The sequence below is a fragment of the Nicotiana tabacum genome, chromosome 13, assembly GCF_000715075.1.
Source record: "Nicotiana tabacum cultivar K326 chromosome 13, ASM71507v2, whole genome shotgun sequence".
NCBI lineage: Eukaryota > Viridiplantae > Streptophyta > Magnoliopsida > Solanales > Solanaceae > Nicotiana > Nicotiana tabacum.
The window spans coordinates 99,426,917-99,451,402 of NC_134092.1; the positions used below are offsets into that span (position 1 = coordinate 99,426,917).

A 24,486-nucleotide genomic window follows, 5' to 3' on the forward strand; every position below is an offset into this window, starting at 1 on the left:
GGTCTACTTTTCGAAGATAAACAGAACCTATTTATGTTGGTGAACTTTATTATTATTATTATTATTATTATTATTATTATTATTATTATTATTATTATTATTTTTTATTTTTATTTTTTATTTTTTTAAAAAAAATTTAGTACCCAGCTTGAATACATCTTTGGATATTGGCAACAATTTCTTTTTTTCTTTTAATGTCTAAGCACGATACTCTAGTGCTTTTTTCAATGATCAGTTCCTCCAATTTAAATGGTCTGGACTATCTCTTCGAATAAGCTTTGATTTATCTCATTTTACTACTCTTGCATCTATCCATTTGCTATATTTGAGTTGACTGTTATTCCATTTTTGAATATTAAATAAAGGAGCGCATATTTTAAGAGCCTATTTCACTGACTTAATTAATTCGGAGGTCAATATAAGCTTCATTCCTGTATTATATGTACTTATTGTCTATGTCCCTACATGTTTATCTTATTTGACGCTTGGCTAAATCAAAAGTAAAAAACTAGTTTTATTTGAGTTTACAACTTTCCTTTAGATAGTCTCCAATGTCTCATGTACTATAGAAATGGGACGAGTAGGTTTATTAAGGGACGAATTTAGAAATAACTAGTGCCCTTTAGGTGACAATTTAAAAATAGTAACGAGGGTAGCGGATAATACACATATTGCACAAATAGCCATTGCATTTTGACTACAAAAGTCTTAACAGACTTTACACGGGATTTGATCTATTAAGCTTAAAATTTAGTTCCCCAATATAGTTAATTAATAATCTTGTTTACTTTGTTGTCTCCATATCGTGTGTATTGTTTTGCGGGAAAATTTGTATTTAATATTTACGTTACAATACTTTTAAAGTTGTGTAGTTATCATGTTTTAAAAAGTGTATTCGAATGCCTTGGTGTAATAATAATTGGTTACTTTCCAGATTCATTTCTTTAGCCTTTGTCTCGTTGAATTTTATAATGTGTCCGACATTTTGTAATCCAAACTAAGATGTTCTCTAAACTTCCTTTTCTTTATATATATATATATATATATATATATATATATATATATATATATATATATATATAAATGGACTAATAAGGAGATCACGTAAGTCATATAGGTTAATAATAATCATCAGTTTAATTAGTGAATTAAATAATCCCCCTTGTTTATGAGATCGGGACGGGATTCACAATTGTGGACCTCGAAAAGTGATCAATACCATTTTTTCAAGGTAATTTGAACTCTTACCCAATCTTTGGTGGTGCGGACTAATTTAACCGGAGTTATTTGCACTTAGGTACCCGAACACACCTTATAATCATTAGTTGGCGACTCTTCTCTTCTAATCTCGTTTAAAAGATTTGTCAATGTCGAAACTGGTTTTTTAAAAAAAACATGGGGCGCGATAGTACACCCTATTAAAGTTCATGTCATCACGTGTGTGATATTCTTTTTGTTGATCCATAAAAGCCAGATTCTAAAAGGAGACACATTTACCTAGTTAAGATGATAGTTAATTGAAAGAGTTCTTTGGCATTTATTTTTAATATACTAAGTGTTTTTACTCGTAAAACGGTACAGTTAAATTTATACGTGATTTCTAAACAAGTAAATTAATTTGATCTTGAAATAATATAATAAACGAAAAAAATACACAATACTTAACCTTAGAATGTAGATGAAATAACAAAGATAATGATTCCGTGAGCACGATTTCCGGACATATCAATGATGAGATCAAAAAGCAAGAGAGTGAAATTGTATAAAGCTTTGTAAAATATAGTATATGTTCTTGCCAGAAATTTTGTGTCCTTTACAATGGTAACTAAGATCACTATTTATAGCTATGCCTAGGGAAAGAGATCCTAGGATCGTGCCCTCTTTTAGTGTCAATTATGAGGGTTATTGATGAAGATATAACGTTGAGCATAAATGCCAAATTCTCTATAACAGACCGTTGTTCTTAATGATGTAGAATATTCCTTAGTAAATGCTACCGGCCGAAGGGCATTTAATACACTTTACGTTCCGGTGACAAGCGCAGTGACTATGTTCGGTCCTCAGCCATTCCATCTTGGATTCCACGTGTCCTCATTTTAGTCAGCCACGTGTCATATCATATTTTACCCTATACAGATAGTTTTCCTATTTTCCAGTGACATAACTTTGTGTTACCAGAAAGTTGGTAGAAATACCCTTTTGGCGAGAATTACTATAATTCCCTCTAAAGGTCTATGACAGTTGATTAGACGCACGTCTCTCCGCATTTAATGCTCCGAACACACGCCATCCTATGATTCAACACAACTTTTGCCGATTATCGAGGTAATTATGGCCATGAATTTAGCCGCCAAAATTTTACTTTTACGCAACTTTCTTTTCCTTAGCGTTTCACAATTGCTTGAGCTTCTGATTTGCATCCTTGTTTTCCATTCTTTTTCTAATTTTCTCCCAACATAAACTCTTTACCTTCTTCTTTTCCGATGGCTTCTTCCTCCAAACGTGGTGGTTCTATAAAGAATAAGAACAAAATCGAGGATTCCGTTCTTCCAATAATGGATTCCATCATCCCAAGAAGGCTTAGCATTTCGAAGGATTTTGAAGAGAAATTTCCTACAGCTAACCCTCGTACATGAGCTGTTAGTAGGTACCATTCTTCCATTCGTCCTTCCAATATTCCTGCTCTGAAGGAGGACTGTCGCTGCAATGAGTTGGAAATTACCGCTCCTGATCTATCGGAGCGAGTGACCCTTCCCACGGTAGATTTTACATTCTTTTTCACGTATCCCTTTACTTTGGGTGATTTTTCTTTGAGTGGAGAGCTTGATTCCATGATTGCGGAGTTTTTCCTTCCCTACCTGTCACGACCAAAAAACCCATTAAAGGCAAGCCAGTAATAATTTATTAACTTAATTACTCATTTTAGTATTTGAAAACACGATTTCTTTCAATTTAATAATAAAAGATGGACTTTTCAGAGTAAATAAAAATATTTTTATAATTTCAATACCAAACAACCCATAATCACCCCAAAATCCGGTGTCACATGTGCATGAACATCAACTAGGAAGTAAAATAAAATACAGCATTTATCCGAAATACAAATTGGACAGGAAAAATATAAATACTCTGAAGGAGACTCTGCTGGTTGCGGATCGTAGTATAGAGTGTAGCTCACCTAAGTCCCCGCAATAACCGCACCTCTGAGCCCACAAGGCCACCAGACATATATGTACCTGCATAAATTATGCAGCAAGTGTAGTATGAGTACGTAAATCAACGCGTACCCAGTAAGTATCCCGCCTAACCTTAAAGAAGTAGTAACGAGGGGTCGACTCCGACACTTACTATAGGCTATAAATAAAATGTCAATGATATAATAAGCATGGATTACGTAGAACGGGTGTAAGCTCAATATCGTGAAATAAGTAAACGATTCTTTTGTTAATAAGAAATTTTCCAATTTATTTTTCATCGTTTATCATTTTGTATCTCAGACCAATGAAGCAATATCAATTATCATAAATTTCAAAGCAAACAATTCAATCATGCGCAAATCATGCCGAGGTCGTACGACCCAATTCAACATAAATATTAAAATTGTGCACTGCCGAGGGTCGAACGACACGAACCATAGATGCATCTATCTGCTACCGAGGCGTTTGTGCCGCTCAACAAAAGAGAAAATACATTTAAAAACAACCAATTCAAGATTTATTAAGGGGCAATTATTCAAGGAATTTACAATTCTCATTAACGGTCGAGAAAATGAAGTTTAACCTTTTACAGTTCCTTTACCAAGTTTCAATATGATTTAAGTAATTAAATTAATAAGTAGGTTGCAAACATCGCAAGTATGACATGATTTGGGTCCTATACTACCCGGACATAAGCTTAATAGTAGCTACGCACAGACTCTTATCACCTCGTGCGTACGTAGCCCTCACAAATAGAAGCACATATTAAATTAATTCACCTATCGGGTTAATTCCCTCTTACAAGGTTAGAAAGGAGACTTACCTCGCTCCGAATTTCCATAACCGGCTCCAAAGCCTTTCCAACAACTCATACTGATGCCCATTGCTCCAAAACTAGTCAAACAATGTGCAAACCAATAAGAATATACTCTAATACTCATAACAAATTAATTTAGACAAATTCCCAACTCCGCTCGAAATGACGATAAAAATCACCCTCGGTCCCATGTGCCCGGATTCCGAAAATTTTCGAAGATAACCATTACCCATAATCTCGCGAACTCGAATATATAATTTATTTCCAATTCCATGCCAAATTCGTGGTCAAAATCCAAACATACCAATTCTAGGTTTTCTACCAAAAATTTCACAATTTCTACAAATTTCCATACTTCAATCCATATAAAAACCATGTATTTAACTCAAAATAGGCGAGGATAACTTACCTTGCCATTGATGATAAAAACCTCCACTTGAACCTCTCTAAGAATCGCCCAAACCAAGAGAGAATGAAAGAAAAATGGGCCAAATCCCGTTCTTAAGAGAGCACACTGCCCAGCGACCTCTCACACCTGCGGTCACTTGACCGCTTATGCGGTCCCGCAGGTGCGGCCGAAATACAGCTTTTGCGGTCCTCCTTCAGGCCCCTCAACTCCGCATCTGCGGCTCTATACGCGCTTCTGCGGCTCTACGTGCGCAGGTGCATTCCCGCTTCTGCGGAACTCGACTGCATCTGCGGTCCCAGCCAGAACCGCTTCTGCGACCCTCTTGGTCGCTTCTGCGGCTCCGCACCTGTGGCCAAAACCTCGCAGGTGCGGTTACACCAATAGACAGATGATTTAGCTTTCCTTCCAAGTCGAAACTCGATCCGTTAACCATCCGGAATCCACCCAAGGCCCTCGGGACCTCAACCAAATATACCAACATGTCCCAAAATACATTACGAACTTAGTCGAGGCCTTAGATCACACGAAACAACATCGTAACTACGAATTACCAGTCAATTCAAACTTAATGAACTTTAAAATTTCGAACTTCTACAGTCGATGCCGAAGCCTATCAAATCACGTCTGATTAACCTCAAATTTTGCACACAAGTCATAATTGACATTACAGACCTACTCCAACTTTCGGAATCGGAATCCGACCCTGATATCAAAAAGTCCACTCCCGGTCAAACTTGCCAAAAACATTCAAATTCCAACTTTCGCCAAATGACCTCAAAATGACCTACGGACCTCCAAATCCACATCCGGACGCGCTCCCAAATTCCAAAATCACCATACGGAGCTATTCCCAGACTCGGAATCCCAAATGGACATTGACAACATTGAAATGCACTTCAACTCAAATTTATGAAATTCTTCCAAAATGCCAATTTCCATAATAGGTGCCGAAACGCTCCCGAATCATCCAAAATCCGCTCCGGATATACGCCCAAGTCCAAAATCATCATACGAACCTGTTGGAACCTTCAAATCCCAATTCCGAGGTCGTTTACTCAAAAATAAACCCTGAGCCAACTCCTCCAACTTAAAGCTTTTAAAATTAGAATTTTCTCTCCAAATCAACTCCGAACTTCCCGAATTTCAATTCCGACCACACGTACAAGTCATAATACCCGAAGTGAAACTACTCATAGCCTTAAACTGCCAAACGACGTGCTAGGGCTCAAAACGACTGGTCGGGTCGTTACATTCTCTCACACTTAAACATACGTTCTTCCTCAAACATGCTAAAAACTATTCTGGAGTTGTCCAAAATTTCTGTTTAATACCTCATGCACCTAACCGTGCTATCACAACCCAGTTGAGCACATTAGCTTGAGCCAGTCTAGAGATCCTCCCTTTTTATTTAGTCAAATAAGCCTTAGAGCCAAATTCCAACATCCGGAATTCTCTACCAGGCCTATTTCCAACATATAAATACCGTATCAATCACTACGCGATGCACCAATACAGGATTGCATACCTTTGCTGAATTCACACCATGCACTGCATAAGTCACATGACCAAAGTAATATCCTCCGATAACAATAGCCGAAATTTCACGAATCTGATGCCCATAACATACATCAAGACACATATAAGTCTTGTTCCAACTCTTGCAATGCTGCCACGACGGAAGAGATGTGTAGAAATTCATAACCAACTGCCTAGTCAATAAATCATTGAGTTTCTCCTCTTGCCAAGAACCATTACCTCATTATGAACCAAATAACGATATTTGCTCTTTAATATGCTTCATATAAATCTGATCGCACTGATCCCAGGTCCAATAATCTCGTCTCACCCAACATAAGCTGCTCAGGCAATAAGCCACCTTAGATACTGCCAAAAATCTCATATGATGCCACAATGCGCCCACAAGCTACAAACTCGAATGTGATACATAAGGAAATGACTTTGGAAAGAACTACTCAACCCACGTAACTAATTAAACGCCGAAAGGATGTTATGAACCTTCCTCAGAAACGAGAAACAAAACACACAAGAATAGATATGGGGAACTGTACTCAACATCACACTGTTGCGGCGTGTAACCCGATCCACAGATGATACCGTTGCGGTGTGCAACCCGATCCAACCATGATGCCCGTGGCGGCGTGCCACCCGATCCACACATAATAATCTATAAGGAAATACTTACCGATCTAGAATGCTCATACCTACGAAATACCCGAATATCAACCATAAGCACGCCAAGTGCATAATACAAATCCTAGGGAGACGGGTAGCGTCATACGCTATAAACTCAAGCACAACTAAGGTGCAATATATGATCTGCATCTTGAGAGCCATCCTGCTCACATAACACCACAAACTACTACGAGTGCGAATAATAAAACCGTCTCACAACCCACATGGCACAATAGAGATTATGCGAAATGGCTGGCGACAGAAATAACATCCAAGGCCCGAAGACTCCTCTATAAACAACGCTATGCTGAAATGGACACATCCGGCCTGATATAGAGCCCACATTCACATTTTGATCTATCCACGAACCTCAAGTCGATTCTGATCGTGCCGCACTAGGCTAATAACCTTTCAAGGATCCACAATAACCCTTTTTTCCCATGACACACAAGAACATCCGTCAAATCCGGAACAAACTTTCACAGTCCACAACCAAATGAACCAATCGCCCTTCAGGCATAAATTCTCACATTAGCGATAGTACCACAATCTCCATACTTGGTTTTAAATCTTTAATCAATCGAGTGACTACCTGTCACACTTACACAACCTTCCCGTGGGATACACTCCCACAACCTTCCGCATCAGGTAACAAGTCTGCACATCCATACCACTGGCCACACAAATGCTGTAAAGCAAATCAAAAATCCACAAATCAGTACACAAATCCTCTCACGCAGGACACCGATCCCAGGTGACGCTAAAGACGATACCAGCTTACTCTAAACATCTGAATCCTTCCCTGCTCATCCGAGCTCGTGACATTCCTGTCAACGCTGAATTGCTACCTTGATCCTCAACTTTCAAATTTCATAGCGCTCACCGCACCCATCTTACCAATACGCGAGAGCATTCATCATAACTCCTGGACCACTAATAGAATACACAACTTTATCATGTAGAAACCTTTCACTTTACTCGTTTCAGGAGAACCATTACAACGCGTAACTGAATTCTCAAACCGTAAAAAAATACAAACCTCAAGTCGTGATCTAAGCCGCCATAACTCTTCCGGGATCCATTTACACAACAAAGCCATTCGAATCAAATACCTCCTAAATCAACCAAGTGGTGGTGGCTCTCAAGCCCAAGTGTACAACCACAACTACATGTATAACTTCACGCTAAAGAAACTGATCACTGCCACAATCATGTTGATTCAACCATTACCAACCGACCTCGTTTCTTCCAATTTTCTCTCTACTTGCCTTATAAATAATAATAATATCTCCATTCAAATGTAACGAACCAAAATACGCACCCGTCCTGAGTGACCCCATTTCACGAGACCACATTGTCTCAAAATCCACGAACCACATCATACCCTCCTTGGGCGCACAATAGCATCGCCAACGGGTACACCCGTTCTGCAAGACCTTCCGCGAATCCGAAGCCACTTCTTTCCTTCCTCCAATACTGCACTGCATACCCAATGATGACATAAAACATTTGAAGTCTCTCTCATACTCCACTACAACAGCTCGATACTTAACTATACTATGGACTCGCAATCCTTAGACACCGCACTTTAACTTTGAATCCCCTAGGACCGTTGTTGAGAGCCACCCACTTTGACTTGGTCCCAAATATAATCAACCTCAAGGCTCCTTTAGCACATGAACGCCCTCTCAAAGAAGCACCCGGCCGGATCACTTTCCTTGTACATCACCTTCACACGAAGCATAAACCCTGAGTCTTACCAAAGCCTGAACATGAATCAATAAGGCCAATTATAGCACACATTCCTCAAATCATTTACTCAAATCACCACTGATGTTCTCTGTCCTTAGTCGTAATAACTCACCAATATGCCGATAACCAGAAACCTCACAAGTAGATAACCATGCAATCTAATTATAGGCGGTGGGGCTCTCCCACTTAGCTTGAAACTACCATTACATAACCCTGGAACCTACCAAGATTCCTTCTTCCTTACTGACATGACCTCGCGCAATCGCCCCGCCAAATTCCTCGAAATCTTCCTGTTAATCATTTCATGAACGCTCTGAATCACTAGCCACATTCACATGTTTGACCTCTTACCGGATAGCCAATAGAATTCTTTGCAGAAGCTTCGTCAACACCACGCAACCGTTAACCTGCTCACCGGAGATAACCCACCTGTGGAAATTCCATGCCGACATATTCTAACAACGCTGCACTGAGTACAATTACCACGAAACTAATAAACCATCTGGAGCCCGTGCTCATTCACCAGCTGTAAAAGTGCGTTCACTCCTCATGGACATAAACTAAAGGTGCGACAATACCTTCCAATCCAAAGTCATGTTGTATCCTTCTTCATACCAAGAAACTCCTTCCCGTCGTATCCAACCTTCTTCCATATATTGGCTAATATTTCCAAATTAATCCCGGAGACCTAGTCACTGTTCACCACGAATCCCAAATCACCCTAAACTTTTCTCAAGGCATGTAGTTATCCTACTACATAACCCATATGATACTGTGCCACTCTCCCACTTTGGTCAAACCTTCTCCTTTAAGCAACTATTCGACTTCTGTTTCTCACACTTGGACTTCTAGAATTTTAACTACCGCAAGACACCTCCCACATGTCCTTCCTCATCCTTCGCTGCCCAGTTGTTTCCTTAAATCAAAATCTATCTCTGTAGCACTTGAACCAATTGATCGCTACCAACTTTAAACCTTTTCGAAGATCATCATTCTCGAGCCATCAACACTAGAAACATCAATTCGATCCTGAAATTGCTATGCCTTGTTATTTCTGACAATCGCTTCTCTGACATTATTTCACAATACCTTGCCCCGAAGGAGAATTGAAGAAGACCATAACACCGGCGAACTTAACACATTCAATCAAGGACGATGACACCACTTCACGGATGGAGATTCCACCACGCTCGAAAATACCAAGTCTCGTTACTCCATCAACCCAAACCTGAACATTCTTAATCTGATTGCCTTTCCTCCGTTGGACATAAAACACTGGACCTCTGAATCATGCATTGAGGAAAACCCTCCTTTCAAATCATTCATTGCCCCGATGTGTAGACAAGTATCCTACCATTACATCAATACTGTTCGATAACAACTCATTAACATCATAGCAATTGGTGCATAGTCCCAAAACCATCAAAAATACAGCTACTGAGCTGAAATGACAGAACATCCTTCCGCAAGGCAATGACATTAGCACAATCGAATATGTAGGGAGAAACATCCGGCACAGCATCCGTAGTGCTGTTAAAATTTCTTGATTCCCAATTTAACAAGCGCTTCACGTCGCATAAGATTGAATAGGAAGGGAATGAAGGCATAAGCCTCAAAGGAATCAAATCGCACGATGAGGAATCAAGAAGGGAAGTGCTCCTAACAGTCTTGTAGCCTCTTGAAGATAGGTACAGACGTCTCCGTACCGATCCGCAAGACTCTACTAGACTCGCTCATGACTCATGAGACCTAAGTAAACCTAGTGCTCTGATACCATGTTGTCACGACCAAAAAATCCATTAAAGGTCGTGATGGCACCTAACACCGATGTCGGGCGAGCCAGTAATAATCTATTAACTTAATTACTCATTTTAGTATTTGAAAATATGATTTCCTTCAATTTAATAATAAAAGATAGACTTTACAGAGTAAATAAAAATATTTTTATAATTTCAATACAAAACAACCCATAATCACCCCAAAACCCGGTGTCACAAGTGTATGAGTATCAACTAGGAAGTAAAATAAAATACAGCATCTGTCCGAAATACAAATTGGACAGGAAAAATATAAATACTCTGAAGGAGACTCTGCTCGTTGCGAATCGTAGTATAGAGTGCAGCTCACCTAAATCCCCGCAATAACCGCATCTCTGAGCCCACAAGGCCACCAGACATATATGTACCTGTACAAATTGTGCAGCAAGTGTAGTATGAGTACGTAAATCAACGCGTACCCAGTAAGTATCCCGCCTAACCTCGAAGAAGTAGTAACGAGGGGTCGACTCTGACACTTACTATGGGCTATAAATAAAATATCAATGATATAATAAGCATGGATTACGTAGAACGGGTGTAAGCTCAATATCGTGAAATAAGTAAACGATTCTTTTGTTAATAAGAAATTTCCCAATTTATTTTTCATCGTTTATCATTTTGTATCTCAGGCCAATGAAGCAATATCAATTATCATAAATTCCAAAGCAAACAATTCAATCATGCGCAAATCATGCCGAGATCGTACGACCCGATTCAACATAAATATTAAAATTGTGCACTGTCGAGGGTCGAACGACACGAACCATAGATGCATCTATCTGCTACCGAGGCGTTTGTGCCGCTCAACAAAAGAGAAAATACATTTAAAAACAACCAACTTAAAGCTTTTAAAATTAGAATTTTCTCTCCAAATCAACTCTGAACTTTTCGAATTTCAATTCCCACCACACGTACAAGTCATAATACCCAAAGTAAAGCTATTCATTGACTCAAACTATTGAATGACGTGCTAGGACGAAAAATAACCGGTCGGGTTGTTACACTACCAGGTGAGTTTGGCACAAGTAAGTCCTTCAGTGTGGAGGACGATCTCCTGCCTCCAACGCTTGTGCCAAGAAACTAGAGAGGAGCTAACTTTAGCTCATGTGATGAATATTTATTCCCCCAAAATCATTCGCGGGGGAATGATAAACCTTTACAAGCATGGCCACCATACTTTGTTGTCTAGCATGGATGATGACAACGACCGTGGGTGGATGGAACAAATCGTTGCAGTTGCCACCAATGACATCATTCCAACAACGGCTTCGTTCTTTTCGGTTTTTTGGAACCACGCTCGTAAGTTCTTTGCATAATATTCCTCTAACTAGATATTCTTTTATGGTCGTATCATCTCTTCATCCTCCGTATGTTTCAGCAACTCGATGGCTCCCACCGGTGGTGGAAGGTTTGAACTGGTGGGTTCAAAAGATTTTGGACATCACAATGCCCGAAACTCGTTCGTGGAAAGGCCAAAAATCATGGTAACTCTAATTTACCTTGCTTCCATTTTTGTATAAGAAGAACTTGGTTGAACCCTTCTGACTTTGTTCATGGAATTAGGTCTACTTGCAGGCTTTATTGTTGTCATCGAGGAGGACGTTCTGGCTGATCGTGCTGATACAGCGAGGCTGCTTCAGGAAGCACTTACTCGAACAGGTATCTCCGGGCCTGTTTCGGGTGCAAATATTTCTTTACGGAGTACCCAGTCGGAGGATAAACAAAAAAAAAGTAGACGCTCCTCCAGGCCAGGGAAAAGAATAAAAGGGCAAAGACGGATGCCCCCGAATCATCTCCGGTGGTGATGATGACTGGTCCTCCTTCTGGGCCGGTCGGGGACACCGTGATGATTGATGATGGCAAAGAAGTTGTTGATGAGGGAGCTTCTTTACACAGAAGGCGATGATCCTCATCATCTTAACAGGATGCTCAACCTAATGAGATAGTTGCACCAACTGAAGACAACGTCTCAGCACTTTGGGAAGAATATGATTTAGTAGAATATGCCAACTCCTGCTTTCGGGCCCCAATTGCTGTAACCGGTGCTGCGAACTGAGTATCGTGTCCCTGCCGTCTTTGGTGTGCGAGCATCAAATAACCAGCACTGCATTGGATGCAACTGCTTCTCACTCTTCAACTCCATTAGCTTCATCTCCACCTTCACCAACACTAGCAACTGCTACATCATTTCCATCTTCATCCACTCTTCCACCAGCAGTTGCTACACCATCTCCATCGGCTGCACCTGACCATGAAGAAGGTGTTCCTCTTCCACAGTCCCCAGTTCAAAGGATTTTGGGGCAAAATTATGTTGCTTCTTCTGAAGATCCACAAAGGAGGAGGAACATCACTCTTTCGGTCTTTACCGGGTGCAACCTGCTATCACGACTGGTGGAGCTTGCTAATTACCTGAAGCCTTTGGCTTCAGAAAAAAACTGGGAAAAGATTCAGACTCTCTCGGGAGTGAACAATGCTATGCATAATGTCACAGCGGTACGTTCCTTCCTTCCTCTGTTATTTCTTCTACTTTGAACGAATGTATTTTAAAATTTACCTCTTCTTATTTTATAGGCTAACTTTCTTGTTTCTAAGGGCTTTCAAAGGTTGATTCGTGAGAAGGAAGAACTTACTTCTCAACGGGATCCGCTTTTGGCGGAACTGGACCAGACTGTCCTCCGCCTCTCGGAACAGGAAACCAGAGCTGCTGAGGCTGTTATTTTGGAGGCTCGTTTGTAGCAAATCTAGCAAGAAGTGGTAACCCTTAGCCAAGAAATTGGGCCGCTGAGGGTTAGATTTGATGAGCCCAAGGCCAAATGGGTAGAAGTCCAGAACACCGTTTTTACTGCAACCGACCGTGAGGCTGCTTCCGCTGAAAGAGTGATTAACTTGGTAGCAGCCTTGAACTCCAAAAGTGAAGAGCTTGCTGCAGTGGAGGCAAAACATGCCCAGCTGGAAGAGAAGAACAGGAAACTATTGAGCATAATAGGCTCTTTAGTTTAACTGTCCGGGAGCTCGACGCCAGCCTCCATTCTGCTAGATCCGCCCAAGATTACCTTTCTTTCGAGGTCACTCAAGGCAAAGAATAACTTAAGCACCGAACGACTTCCCTCATTATTGAAAAAACTTATTCCATATATAGCATGAGGAGAAAAACCTTGGAAGAGGCCAAAGCCAGTATCATCGATGTTGATGATGAAATTGCTGAGGCCCGAGAGCTTGAGTTGGATGCAAAAAATGGACTCGTGGAACAGTCTAATGCTCCAGGTTCTTCTGATTCCGGTTCCGAATTTTTGGAAACTAAAGAAGGATCGGAAGACGATGAGGCTGAAGTCCAAACTGGGGAAAGCTGAGCCATCGACGAAACCAACTACTCTTTCCGGCAATGTAGATACTTCTCTTCCTCCTGGTACCGGAGGGGATGTAGTTTAGCTTTTCCTTTCTTTTCTCATTTCGTACTTGTAACGTTTTGGCCCGTTCTTGTACATAAAGACATTTTTTTTGTTTAAGTGTCGTTTGAGTCTTACTTTCATTTGAATATCAATGCAAGCCTTTAACTTTTGCATTTGCTCGAGCATTCTGCTCATGTTATTCAATTCGCACTTTACTATGTGTAGTCTCGTATGCCTTTTTTCAAAGCATTTTGGTTTCGAGTATTATCCCTTTTACGTGGGGATTTTTATGAATATTTGCGCAAGTTTCCCTTTTATATGAGGGTTTCTATGAATATTTGTGCATTTTTGTGTCCTTTTCATATTCGTCTTCGGGTGAATTTTTCTCCGTTGGTATATTGGATTCCGGGCATTGATTATTCCGGAACCAACTCTTTAACGTGAGGGTTCTTATAAGAGAGGGCCCTATTATGTTTACGATGCTCTTGAAGATGACGTCTCATGTTCATTACATCACCAACATTTGAAGTACTTATTTAACTTTTAAATGACAAAATCAGCTCATCGTTCAGACACGAAACAAGATAAAAGCAAAAGGATTTTATTTTATTCCTTCTATTTTCAAAAATTACATAAGCATTTTGCTATGCAGAAAAGAAATTGCCATTACTTGTTGCTATCTTGTACAACTTGTTTCTACGGGGCTGGTTGCGAAGTCTCCGATCCAAATGATGCATTTTGTTTTCGGATTTTTGTTCCCGGTTGACGTGGCAGTTATTGTTGCCGTATCCTCATATCATCCTCCCCCTAGTGTTTGAATGTGAAGAATGAGAATTGGAACACTGAAGTCTTGTGTCTTCGAAGGTCCCACCAATGAATTCCTAGGTAATCCTTCACTCTGCAACATATATTGTTTCCCCTTAAGAATCCATGCTATCGAGCGAAAGAATACCTAACAGTCCTATGGTGGTTTGTGCTCGTGAATGGTCGGGTAACCTCTGTTCGGTAGCAAACTTAACTTCCCGGTGGGAATTTGCTATCAAACCAATGATTACCTAATCCTTCCCGAGTGGAGGCTTGTTCGTTTGCCTTGCTATCAAAGGTCTTATTGTTGATGTCTTCTTAGTATGCTTTCTGTCGCTGTCTTGTTAAAAACCTTGCCAGAAAAACCCAATTGGGACAAAAATTGAACGAATAGAAAAAGAGTGCAACACATACTTTCCGCTTGAGTGTTGTTCATCAGCAATAATATCTTTTGAGGTGTGCAACATTCTAGTTATTGGGCAACTTGTCCCCATTCTGGTTCTCCAACTCGTATGAACCTTTTCAGTGACATCTGAAATCCGGTAGCGACCTTCCCATGTTGGACCTAGATTTTTCGCGTTGCGCTCCCGGGGTAGTTTGTGTTACTTTTCTTAGAACTAAGTTGCCTACTTTGAAAAAATGGAAATTGGCTCTTCGATTGTAATATCGCTCCATCCTCTGCCTTTGAGCTGCCATTCTTACATGCGCCAAGTCCATGCGTCCCTCGGGCAGTTCCAAGTTGATTAGCATTTCTTCGTTATTCGATTCTTCATTTGTCTAAGAATATCTCAAAGTGGGTTCGCCCACTTCAACCGGGATTAAGGCTTCAACATCGTATACGAGGGAAAAAGGAGTTTCTCCTGTACTTGATTTGGTCGTTGTTCGGTAGGCCCATAAAACTCCGGGTAACTCTTCAGGCCATTTGCCTTTTGCTGTTTCAAACCTTTTCTTGAGGTTTTGAATGATCACTTTGTTTGTCGACTCCGCTTGACCGTTTGTGCTCGGGTGATAAGGCGAATATGTGATTCTCTTTATTTTCAAGTCTTCGAGGAACTTTGTAACTTTTGCACTGATAAAATATGGCCCATTGTCGCATGCTATCTCTTTTGGTATTCCAAACCTGCAAATTATAGTTTCCACAAGAAATCGACTACTTTACGTTGTCTGATCTTCTGATAAGAACCTGCTTCCACCCATTTAGAAAAATAATCAATCAAAATTAAAATAAACCTTACCTTTTCGAGAGCCGATGGCAGCGGATCGACGATGTCCATCCCCCATTTTATGAAAGGCCATGGGGACAGAACCGAATATAAGGGTTCTACCGGTTGATGTACTAGTGATGCGTAGCGTTGGCACTTATCACATTTTCGTACGAAATCTTTGACGTCTTATTCCATGCGAGGCCAGTAATATCCTGCCCGTATCAATTTCAGCACCAAAGACTCTACGACTGAGTGATTGCCGCATATCCCCTCATTGATTTCTCTCATGACATAGTCAGCTTCTGACGCTCCTAAACACCGGGCCAGCGGGCCTTGGAAAGATTTTCTATACAATTGGCCTTTCCTGAAGCTATAACGTGCAACTTTGGTGCGCAATGCCCGTGATGCTTTGGGATCGTCGGGAAACTTCCTGTGCTCTAGGTAGTTGATTATTTTGTTCCTCCAATCCCAAACCAGACTAGTCGAATTCACCTCGTAGTAACCATTCGTATCAATGAATGAGATCACATTTATAGCACCGTTCCGGACTCTGATCCCTTTATTTTCGTCGATGAGCCTATGTTTGCTAATGCATCCGCTTCTACATTATCCTCTCTCGGGATATGAGTTATTGACCACTCACAGAATCATGCCAAAAGAGCCTGGACCTTTATCACGTATTGTTGCATACGTTCTTCTTTGGTATCAAAGATCATGTAAACCTGATTTACCACCAGCCGTGAGTCACATTTGATTTCTATAACCTCGTAATCAAGTCCCCGGGCCAATTCGAGCCCTGCAATCAAAGCTTCATACTCTGCTTCATTGTTAGTTAAAGGGATCGTGCAGATGGCTTGCCTTAAGGTTTCCCCCGAAGGCATAATTAAAACTATTCCGAGCCCAGGCCCTTTTACGTTCGAGGCTTCGTTCGTAAATAAGGTCCAAACCCTTGATGTCGATTCCGACACCATTACTTCCTCCTTGGTTGCCAGAAATAGTAGTCCCTGACTAAATCGGCGACGAAGTCAGCCAAGACTTGTGACTTAATTACAGTCCTTGGTTTATATTCTATGTCGAATTCACTCATTTCGACGGCCCATTTGGCCAATCTTCCAGAGAGCTCGGGTTTATGAAGGATGTTCCGTAAAGGGAAAGTACTCACCACAACTATTGGTTGGCATTGAAAATAGGGCCTCAGCTTCCGAGCGGTGACTACGAGAGCTAAGGCCAGTTTTTCCAAATGTGGGTAGCGCGTTTCTGCTCCCGTTAAAATTTTGCTAACGTAATAAATAGGAAACTGCGTACCTTCGTCCTCCTAGACTAAAACCGCACTTACCGCAACTTCTAAAACCGCGAGATACACTAGCAATATTTCGCCTTCTTTCAGTTTCGAGAGCAATGGAGGGCTTGATAATTACTTCTTCAGGTCCCTCAAAACCTGATGGCACTCCGGCGTCCATTCGAAATTGTTCTTATTTTTGAGCAATGCAAAGAAACGATGACACTTTTTCGACGACCGGGAAATGAACCCGCGCAAAGCTTCTAACCTTCCTGTGAGCCTTTAGACTTCTTTCACGTTTGATAATTGATCTGGGATATCGTCTATGGCCTTGATTTTGTCGGTGTTTACTTCAATTCCCCTTTGTGAGACCAGAAACCCCAGGAACTTACCGGAGCTGACCCCGAACGTGCACTTCTCGGGGTTAAGTTTCATGTTATGCTTTCTCAGGATATCGAATGTTTCTTGCAAATGCTTAAGGCGGTCACCTACATTCAAATACTTAACAAGCATATCATCTATATAAACTTCCATGGTCTTTCGTATTTGTTTTTGAAACATCTTATTTACGAGCCGTTGATAAGTGACTCCGGCGTTCTTCAACCTGCAGGGCATTACATTGTAACAATATGTACCAAAATTTATTATAAACGAAGTCTTTTTCTGATCCTCCGGGTTCATTTTAATTTGGTTGTACCCGAAATAAGCATCAAGGAAACTCATTAACTCGTGCCCCACCATGGCATCAATTATTTGATCGATATTTGGCAGTGGAAATGAATCTTTCGGGCACACCTTATTAAGATCTTTATAGTCTACACACATACAAAATTTATTGTTCTTCTTAGGAACTACTGCTACATTGGATAGCCAGTCTGGATATCTTACCTCTCTGACCGAACCAATTTTAAGCAAGCGGGTTACCTCTTCTTTGATGAATTTATTCCTGGCCTCGGCAATAGAGATCTTCTTCTGTCATACCAGTGGTACATTGGGATCCAAACTCAGCTTGTGCACAGCTACTTCCGTCGGGATACCTGCTATATCCTCGTGCGACCATGCAAAATAATCAGCGTTAATTTTAAGGAATTTAATAAAACCAGACCTGAGCTCGGGGTGCAGTCCTGTTCCCAAGTAAAATTTTCTTTCTAAAAATTCTTCAACAGTGACACTTTCTCTAGTTCCTCTGTCGTGGATTTCGTTGCATCCGTTTCTTCAGGAATTTGGAAATATCCCGGCACTTGATATTATTCTGACGATTTTCCCCTGGAATAACCTCTTCTAACTCGAGATTAGGCGCCAGTTCCTGTAATTGCTGTGCCGTGAGCTCTTTACCTTTGCTGCTGGAAACTGAGAGTGCATTCATCTCCCTTACCGCCAGTTGGTCACCTCTTATCTTCTTGATTCATTCGGGCATTGGAAATTTCAATAATTGGTGATACGTCGAAGGTCCGGCTTTCATCTCGTGTAGCCATGGACTTCCTAAGATGATATTGTATCCCATATCACCGTCCACTACTTCAAAGAGAGTTGTTTTCATTACTCATTCAGCATTCGTGAGCAGCATGATCTCTCCTCGGGTCGTCATGCTCGCAAGGTTGAATCCATCGAGGAGTTTTGTTGCCGAAATAGTGCTTCCGATGAGTTTAGCTTGTTCCAATACCCTCCATTATATGATATTAGCCAAACCTTTTGGATCCACTAGAACACGCTTAATTTTAAAATCTAACACATTTAAAGAGATTACCAGTGCATCATTGTGTGGTAACAGTAATCCGTTTGCATCTTCCTCCATGGAAGTGATATTGTCCTCCTGGAATCTTTTGCTGTGAGTTATCGATATTTTAGTCTTCTTTGTCGCCGAAAAGGTGACCCCATTAATTTTGTTCCCCCCCAAAGATCATATTGATCGTCTGGTGTGGGGCTTCTTCTCCTGCTTTCGAAGATTCCACATTGTTGCGACCGTAATTGTTCTTAGCTCGATCACTCAAGAACTCTTGGAGATGACCATTCTTTAATAGTGTTTCCATCTCCTCCTAAAAATGTCGGCAGTCCCATGTCCGGTGACCGTTCGTTCTGTGGTATTCACATCATAAATTGAGACCCCTCTGGTTGGAATCGGACCTCATAGGTTTCGGGAATCGTGCTTATTTAATATTCCTCATATTTGACACCAGTTCCACTACACTGACGTTGAAGTTATATTCTGACAACCTGGAGTAAGAAAGGTCTCGAGTCCCCGACGTTTGCTTATCTTGAAGCAATCTATTATTTCGACCACGATCAGTCCCTCCATCAGCGGTGAACTTGTTTGCTGCTCGAAAATTTCTGCCATGGCCTTCGGTACGCTCGTAGGGCAAAAACCGACCCCTCGAAGTCCGCCTATCCGCATCGTAGTCATCCTTTGATTTTTCTCTATTCCTCTCCCGTCCTTTGGCTGATGATGTAGAACCGACCTGGTCATCTTCGATCTTTATCTTTGACTCGTACCGGTTATGAACATCTACCCAGGTCATTGCTTGAAACTCAAGCAGGCTTTCCTTCAATTTTCGGAAAGCGTCTGAACTTCTTGGATTCAATCCTTTGGTGAATGATTCAGCTGCCCATTCATCCGGGATGACCGGGAGCAACATTCATTCTTTTTGGAATCGGGTGACAAACTCTCGTAACAATTTTGATTCTCTTTGTGCGATTCTGAATATGTCGGCCTTCCGAGCTTGCACCTTTCTGGCCTCGGCATAAGCTTTAATGAAAGAATCTGCGAGCATCTCAAAGGAATCTATGAAATGCTCGGGCAGTAATGAATACCACGTTAGGGCTCCCCTCGTGAGATTTTTACCAAATTTCTTTAGCAACACATATTCGATTTCGTGAGGCTCTTGATCATTTCCTTTCGCCGCCGTTGTGTAGGTGGTAATATGTTCCTGTGGGTCTGAAGTTCCATCATACTTTGGAACTTCAGGCATTTTGAAATGCTTCGGGATCTGTACTGGTGCCGCACTTGGCTTGTATGGTAATTGAACATACTTCTTCCAGTTCGGGCCTTTCAATACTGGTGGTGCACCCGAGATTTGATCCACACGGGTGTTTACTTCCCTCATGAAACGTAAAAGCTCATCTTTGGATGAATCGTTCTCATTATTAAGACCTGATCTGCCCCCCCAGTCCCATCAGAGCCAACTTCACCCCTAGAGGTGTTGTTATCGACTCTCTGTGTTGTTTGGTCTGCGGGAACAACAAGAGGAATCAGATCTTGCCTGTTTGCATTATTCGAAGCACCTAATAGTGCCTGCTTCAGTTCCGTCAAAACCTGATCCTGTCGCGTGAGATAGCCTAGGATGATTGTCTGTTGCTCTTGCAGGATCCTCACAGCATCCGCTACTTGCTCCTCGTCAACATCATCTGGAGTTCTTTTCCGAACCTGTCGAGGGTACCGTCTGTCATGCACTGGCGTGGCGTCATTCTCCTCATTGCGGGTGTCACAAATTTAGTCCTCGTAATGAGTCGATCCCCTCGAATTTCAGGGTTGTGTGCATCGTTAACAATGTTATCTGTCATTTTTTACAATTTTTTCTAAGACAAAATAGTCAAAATACGTTAGTAAAAAAGGCAAGGATCAATTTAATTACACGGCTGTCTAGGCCCCACGGTGGGCGCCAAACTGTTTACCCGTAGAATGGTACAGTTGAATTTATACGTGATTTTTAGACAAGTGAATTAATTTGATCCTGAAATAATATAATAATCGAAGAAATACATAACACTTAGCCTTAGAATGTAGATGAAATAGCAAAGATAGTGATTCTATGAGCACGGTTTCCGGACACAACAATGATGAGATCAAAAAGCAAGAGAGTGAATTTGTATAAAGCTTTGTAAAATATAGTATATGTTCTTGCGAGAAATTTTGTGTCCTTTACAATGGTAACTGAGCTCACTATTTATAGTTATGCCTAGGGAAAGAGGTCTTATGATCGTTCCCTCCTTTAATGCCAATTATGAGGGTCATTGATGAATATGTAACATTGAGCATAAATACCAAATTCTCTGTAACGGATCGTCGCTCTTAATGCTATAGAATATTCCTTAGTAAATGCTACCGGGCGCAGGGCATTTAATACACTTTTATGAACGTTATCCGTTCTGGTGACAAACGCATTGGCTGCATTCAGTCCTCAGCCATTCCATCTTGGATTCCACATATCCTCCTTTTAGTTAGCCACGTGTCATATCATATTTTACCCTATACAAAGTGACAACCCATGTTTTGATTTTGGTGGTTAAACTTAAAACCTTCAATTGTGTATAATTCCCTCGCAACATTGCGTTTTAACAAGAGGTTTCAATATTTTTTGTTTCCTTCGCACAAACGTGGCACATTGGGCTAGTTACGATCCCTTTATTACATAAGAGTTGATCGAACTTTGAATGACTAGAAACTAGCATTCATCTTAAACAATCTTCCCCAAAGTAATAAAGTCCATGCGGAAGCACTATTTGGTTACTTGAAAAGTGAAGAAGATGAGCTAAAACTCCATTGAGAGCCATTGAAGCTCATTTAAACTTGAGTTTAAAAATTAGTGTTTTTGAAATTAGAATTTATTTCGAGTGAATATTGTTGGAATAGATTGGGTGTATCTCAAGGAGTTTGAATATCTATTTTGGGACGATTTGGTGGAGAGTTGGGGTGATTTGAATTGAAATTTGAGCCAAATTCAAAGTAAAAGATAAACATGGAAGAATATGAGATGTGTCTCGCCTGTAAATCCCACATGTATCACTTGTATCTTATATGTATCTATCGTGCATCCCTTGTGTATTCATACATACATGTGTGTGAGATACATGTGTCCTAGAGAAGAACTCTATTTTAACTACGAATTTTGACTGCAAACTAGTCCAAAACTATCTCCAGTCTTCCTCAAATTTGTAACTTTTGCGGCAAAAAATAATTAACTAGTAAAAATGGTTAAGTGATAGTAAATATTTTATTTTTTGAGAGGTTCCTGAATAATTAAGATTAAGATCTAAAAAAATAAATGCACTTAATGGGCTATATCTAAAAAGAAAAAATTACGCGACACATCAAACATTTATAATGAATTTACCATTCATAGCTAAACTTTCAGCAAATTTATCATTCGTAGCTATATTTGATTTTCATAATAAATCCATGAAATAAGAGATTACTTGTTTTGAACTGAAACAAGAGAGCAACAAGCTCTCGTAGCTCAGTTAGTAAGAGCGCCCGCTTAGTTAGCGGGTGTCTTGAGTTTAACTCTCAATAAGAGCATTTTATTTTACTTATTCGTTGTGCAAATAAATATAGTTGACACGGATAATGAGGCCTCTTGGACTTTGGGCCCATGGGTTCAAAATCACAAAAGCCCACATTCATTACGAAATCGGGTATGCATAGCTGAATAGGATAAACCCATCCACCTAATCCGAAGTCGGCAAAGTAAGTTATAAGCCTTGCAATTTTGACGCTCAACTCATTGAAGCTGTTTTTGCGTAGCAACATCTGTTCCCCTCCATCGAAACCAAGTTGTAAGTATCTCTCTCTCTCTCTCTCTCCTCCATATTTTGCGAATGGCCAGAAACCCTAGTATCTGATTTTTGGATGATTTCTGCTTTGTCCATTTGGATTGAGAAAGCCTGCTCAGATTCGTATTTCTTTGCGATCTTTTATAATATAATTTTCCAATTATTTTCTGTTTCCCATGTATCAATCTTTCTTTCTGAATTAGGAAAAAAGGAAAAAAAAGGAATAGGGTTGTCAAAGATAGAATAATATCTTTTCCTTTGATATGTAGGATGCATATCCTTTAAGTAACTAATTAACCTACTAGAATATCTAAGCAAGCATTTAACATCGATTGATTTTGAAGTACACTAATACCTCCCGTAATTAGTTATTCTGTTCACTTAGACCCGTAATTGAATAAGAATGCACGACTTTGGTTTTCCTGGGTTTCGGAATGAAATGGGGCTGAGTAGATGCTACGAATTATATAGCTGACACCAACTAGCTTGGGATTGAGGCGTTATCTTTTGATTTTTACTTGGGGATGCACTGTACTTGGAAGAGTATAAATTGTATTGAAAAATGTGGTTGAAAGAATATACTTTAATTACTTTAATGTTTGGATGGTTTTTGGCTATCTTTTCACTAACCTTAATGCTTTGTGATGTTCTCTAGTTTTCTGTCCACGGTACTGGTAGAGATTAAGGTTACCTTGAAGAGGGGACTCTTCTTTGTTGAGTGCCAATATCATGGCATCTTCTAAGAATGAGGAAAGTGGTGCTCAGGATGCAGCAGAAAGGATTAAGGTTGCAGCCTTGTCAGCTGCAAAGGGTTTGAGCCGTGCTCAGGCTGAGCGCGCCGCCACTGCTGCTGCTAGAAATGTCAATGCATATGGCCAGAAGGAAGAAGGACCCAGTCGATGGCAGGAAAGAAAAGAAGCAAAGAGGCAGATGTATTTGATGAGTACTGAGAAACAGGTGAGATTGGGTGAAAGGAAAGACCTCAAGGCTTCAGGTTCCACCGTTGCTGCAGCTTCTCAATGTCAGAAATGTTTCCAGTCAGGGCACTGGACTTATGAGTGCAAGAATGAGAGGGTTTACATATCACGACCATCTCGGACACAGCAGCTGAAAAATCCAAAACTGAGGATGAAAGTATCAATATCTTATGATCTAGAAAACCCAGATATTGAGAAGGAGAGGAAGAGTGAAAAATCTGTGAAGAAGAGTAAGAGGAAGCATAAGTCAGATACAGAGTCCGGGAGTGATAGTGAGGCTTCAGTGTTTGAATCTGACAGTGAGGCGTCATCAGTGACAAGGTCCGATGATTCTTCTGGGGAAAGTGAATCAAGTTATAGTTCTTCAACTGATTCAGAGGAAGAGAGGAGGAGGAAGAGGAAGAAGAAGAAGCAGCAGAAGAAGAGAAGACACCGGAAATACAGCTCAACCTCTGAGTCTTCTGATTCATATTCAGATTCTGGGTCTGATTCTGAAGAGCGAACTAGCCGTAAGAAGAGCAGCAGGAGGCATACCAGAAAGCGGTGAAGCATTGAACAATATGAGTAATCAGATGTCTGGTATCTGGTTCTTTAACCTTGAAAATATTGATATTTCTGTTCTCATGTGATAAAAGAACTAGGATTTGCTGTTTCAAACGAATATGATTTTACTGTAAGCTTATCTTGTGGATGTAGAATTCAGCGTGGCAAGAGTTGTCTCTTGTATTTTCTTTTTTCCATGTTGCTGGCTTACTCATTTCCCAGCTCGTATTTGACTGTTTTTCTTGTCTCTTGCCTGCTTGATATTGTCCTACTTATTTAACTTTCGCAGAGTTGTCCTTTTCTGGAGTTGGACTTCAATGTTAAACTTGTACCATGTGGCTTTGACCTTACCGGTAATTAGTTGGACTTGCCAAGAGAAATTGTCTGTAGCATTTGATGATTTTGCAGTTGGTTAGTTACTGCTATGTCTTGCATAACTTGAGCCAGCCTATTGGAGGAAGTCTAGAACTTATTGCCTGCTTTCTTAGTACTTGTCTTGTTCCTTGAAGGGAAAAACTAGTCAATTGCAATTGATCCAAGTAAAGATTCCTCCATAG

At 40.6% G+C, this 24,486-nt stretch overlaps 1 protein-coding gene across 1 annotated transcript; it reads left to right on the forward strand.

The window, feature by feature from the left end:
• Positions 1 to 22,282: 22,282 nt before the first annotated feature.
• On the forward strand, positions 22,283 to 24,176 carry LOC107788290 (uncharacterized). The gene is made up of 2 exons (XM_016609966.2): positions 22,283 to 22,412; positions 23,065 to 24,176. The coding sequence occupies exon 2, from the start codon at positions 23,139 to 23,141 to the stop codon at positions 23,931 to 23,933; it is 795 nt and encodes a 264-aa protein (XP_016465452.2). The 5' UTR covers positions 22,283 to 22,412; positions 23,065 to 23,138; the 3' UTR covers positions 23,934 to 24,176.
• Positions 24,177 to 24,486: the final 310 nt, after the last annotated feature.

What these genes read in the sequence shown, in the direction of transcription:
- LOC107788290 (XM_016609966.2), top strand. Translation starts at nt 23,139, where the DNA reads ATGGCATCTTCTAAGAATGAGGAAAGTGGTGCTCAGGATGCAGCAGAA.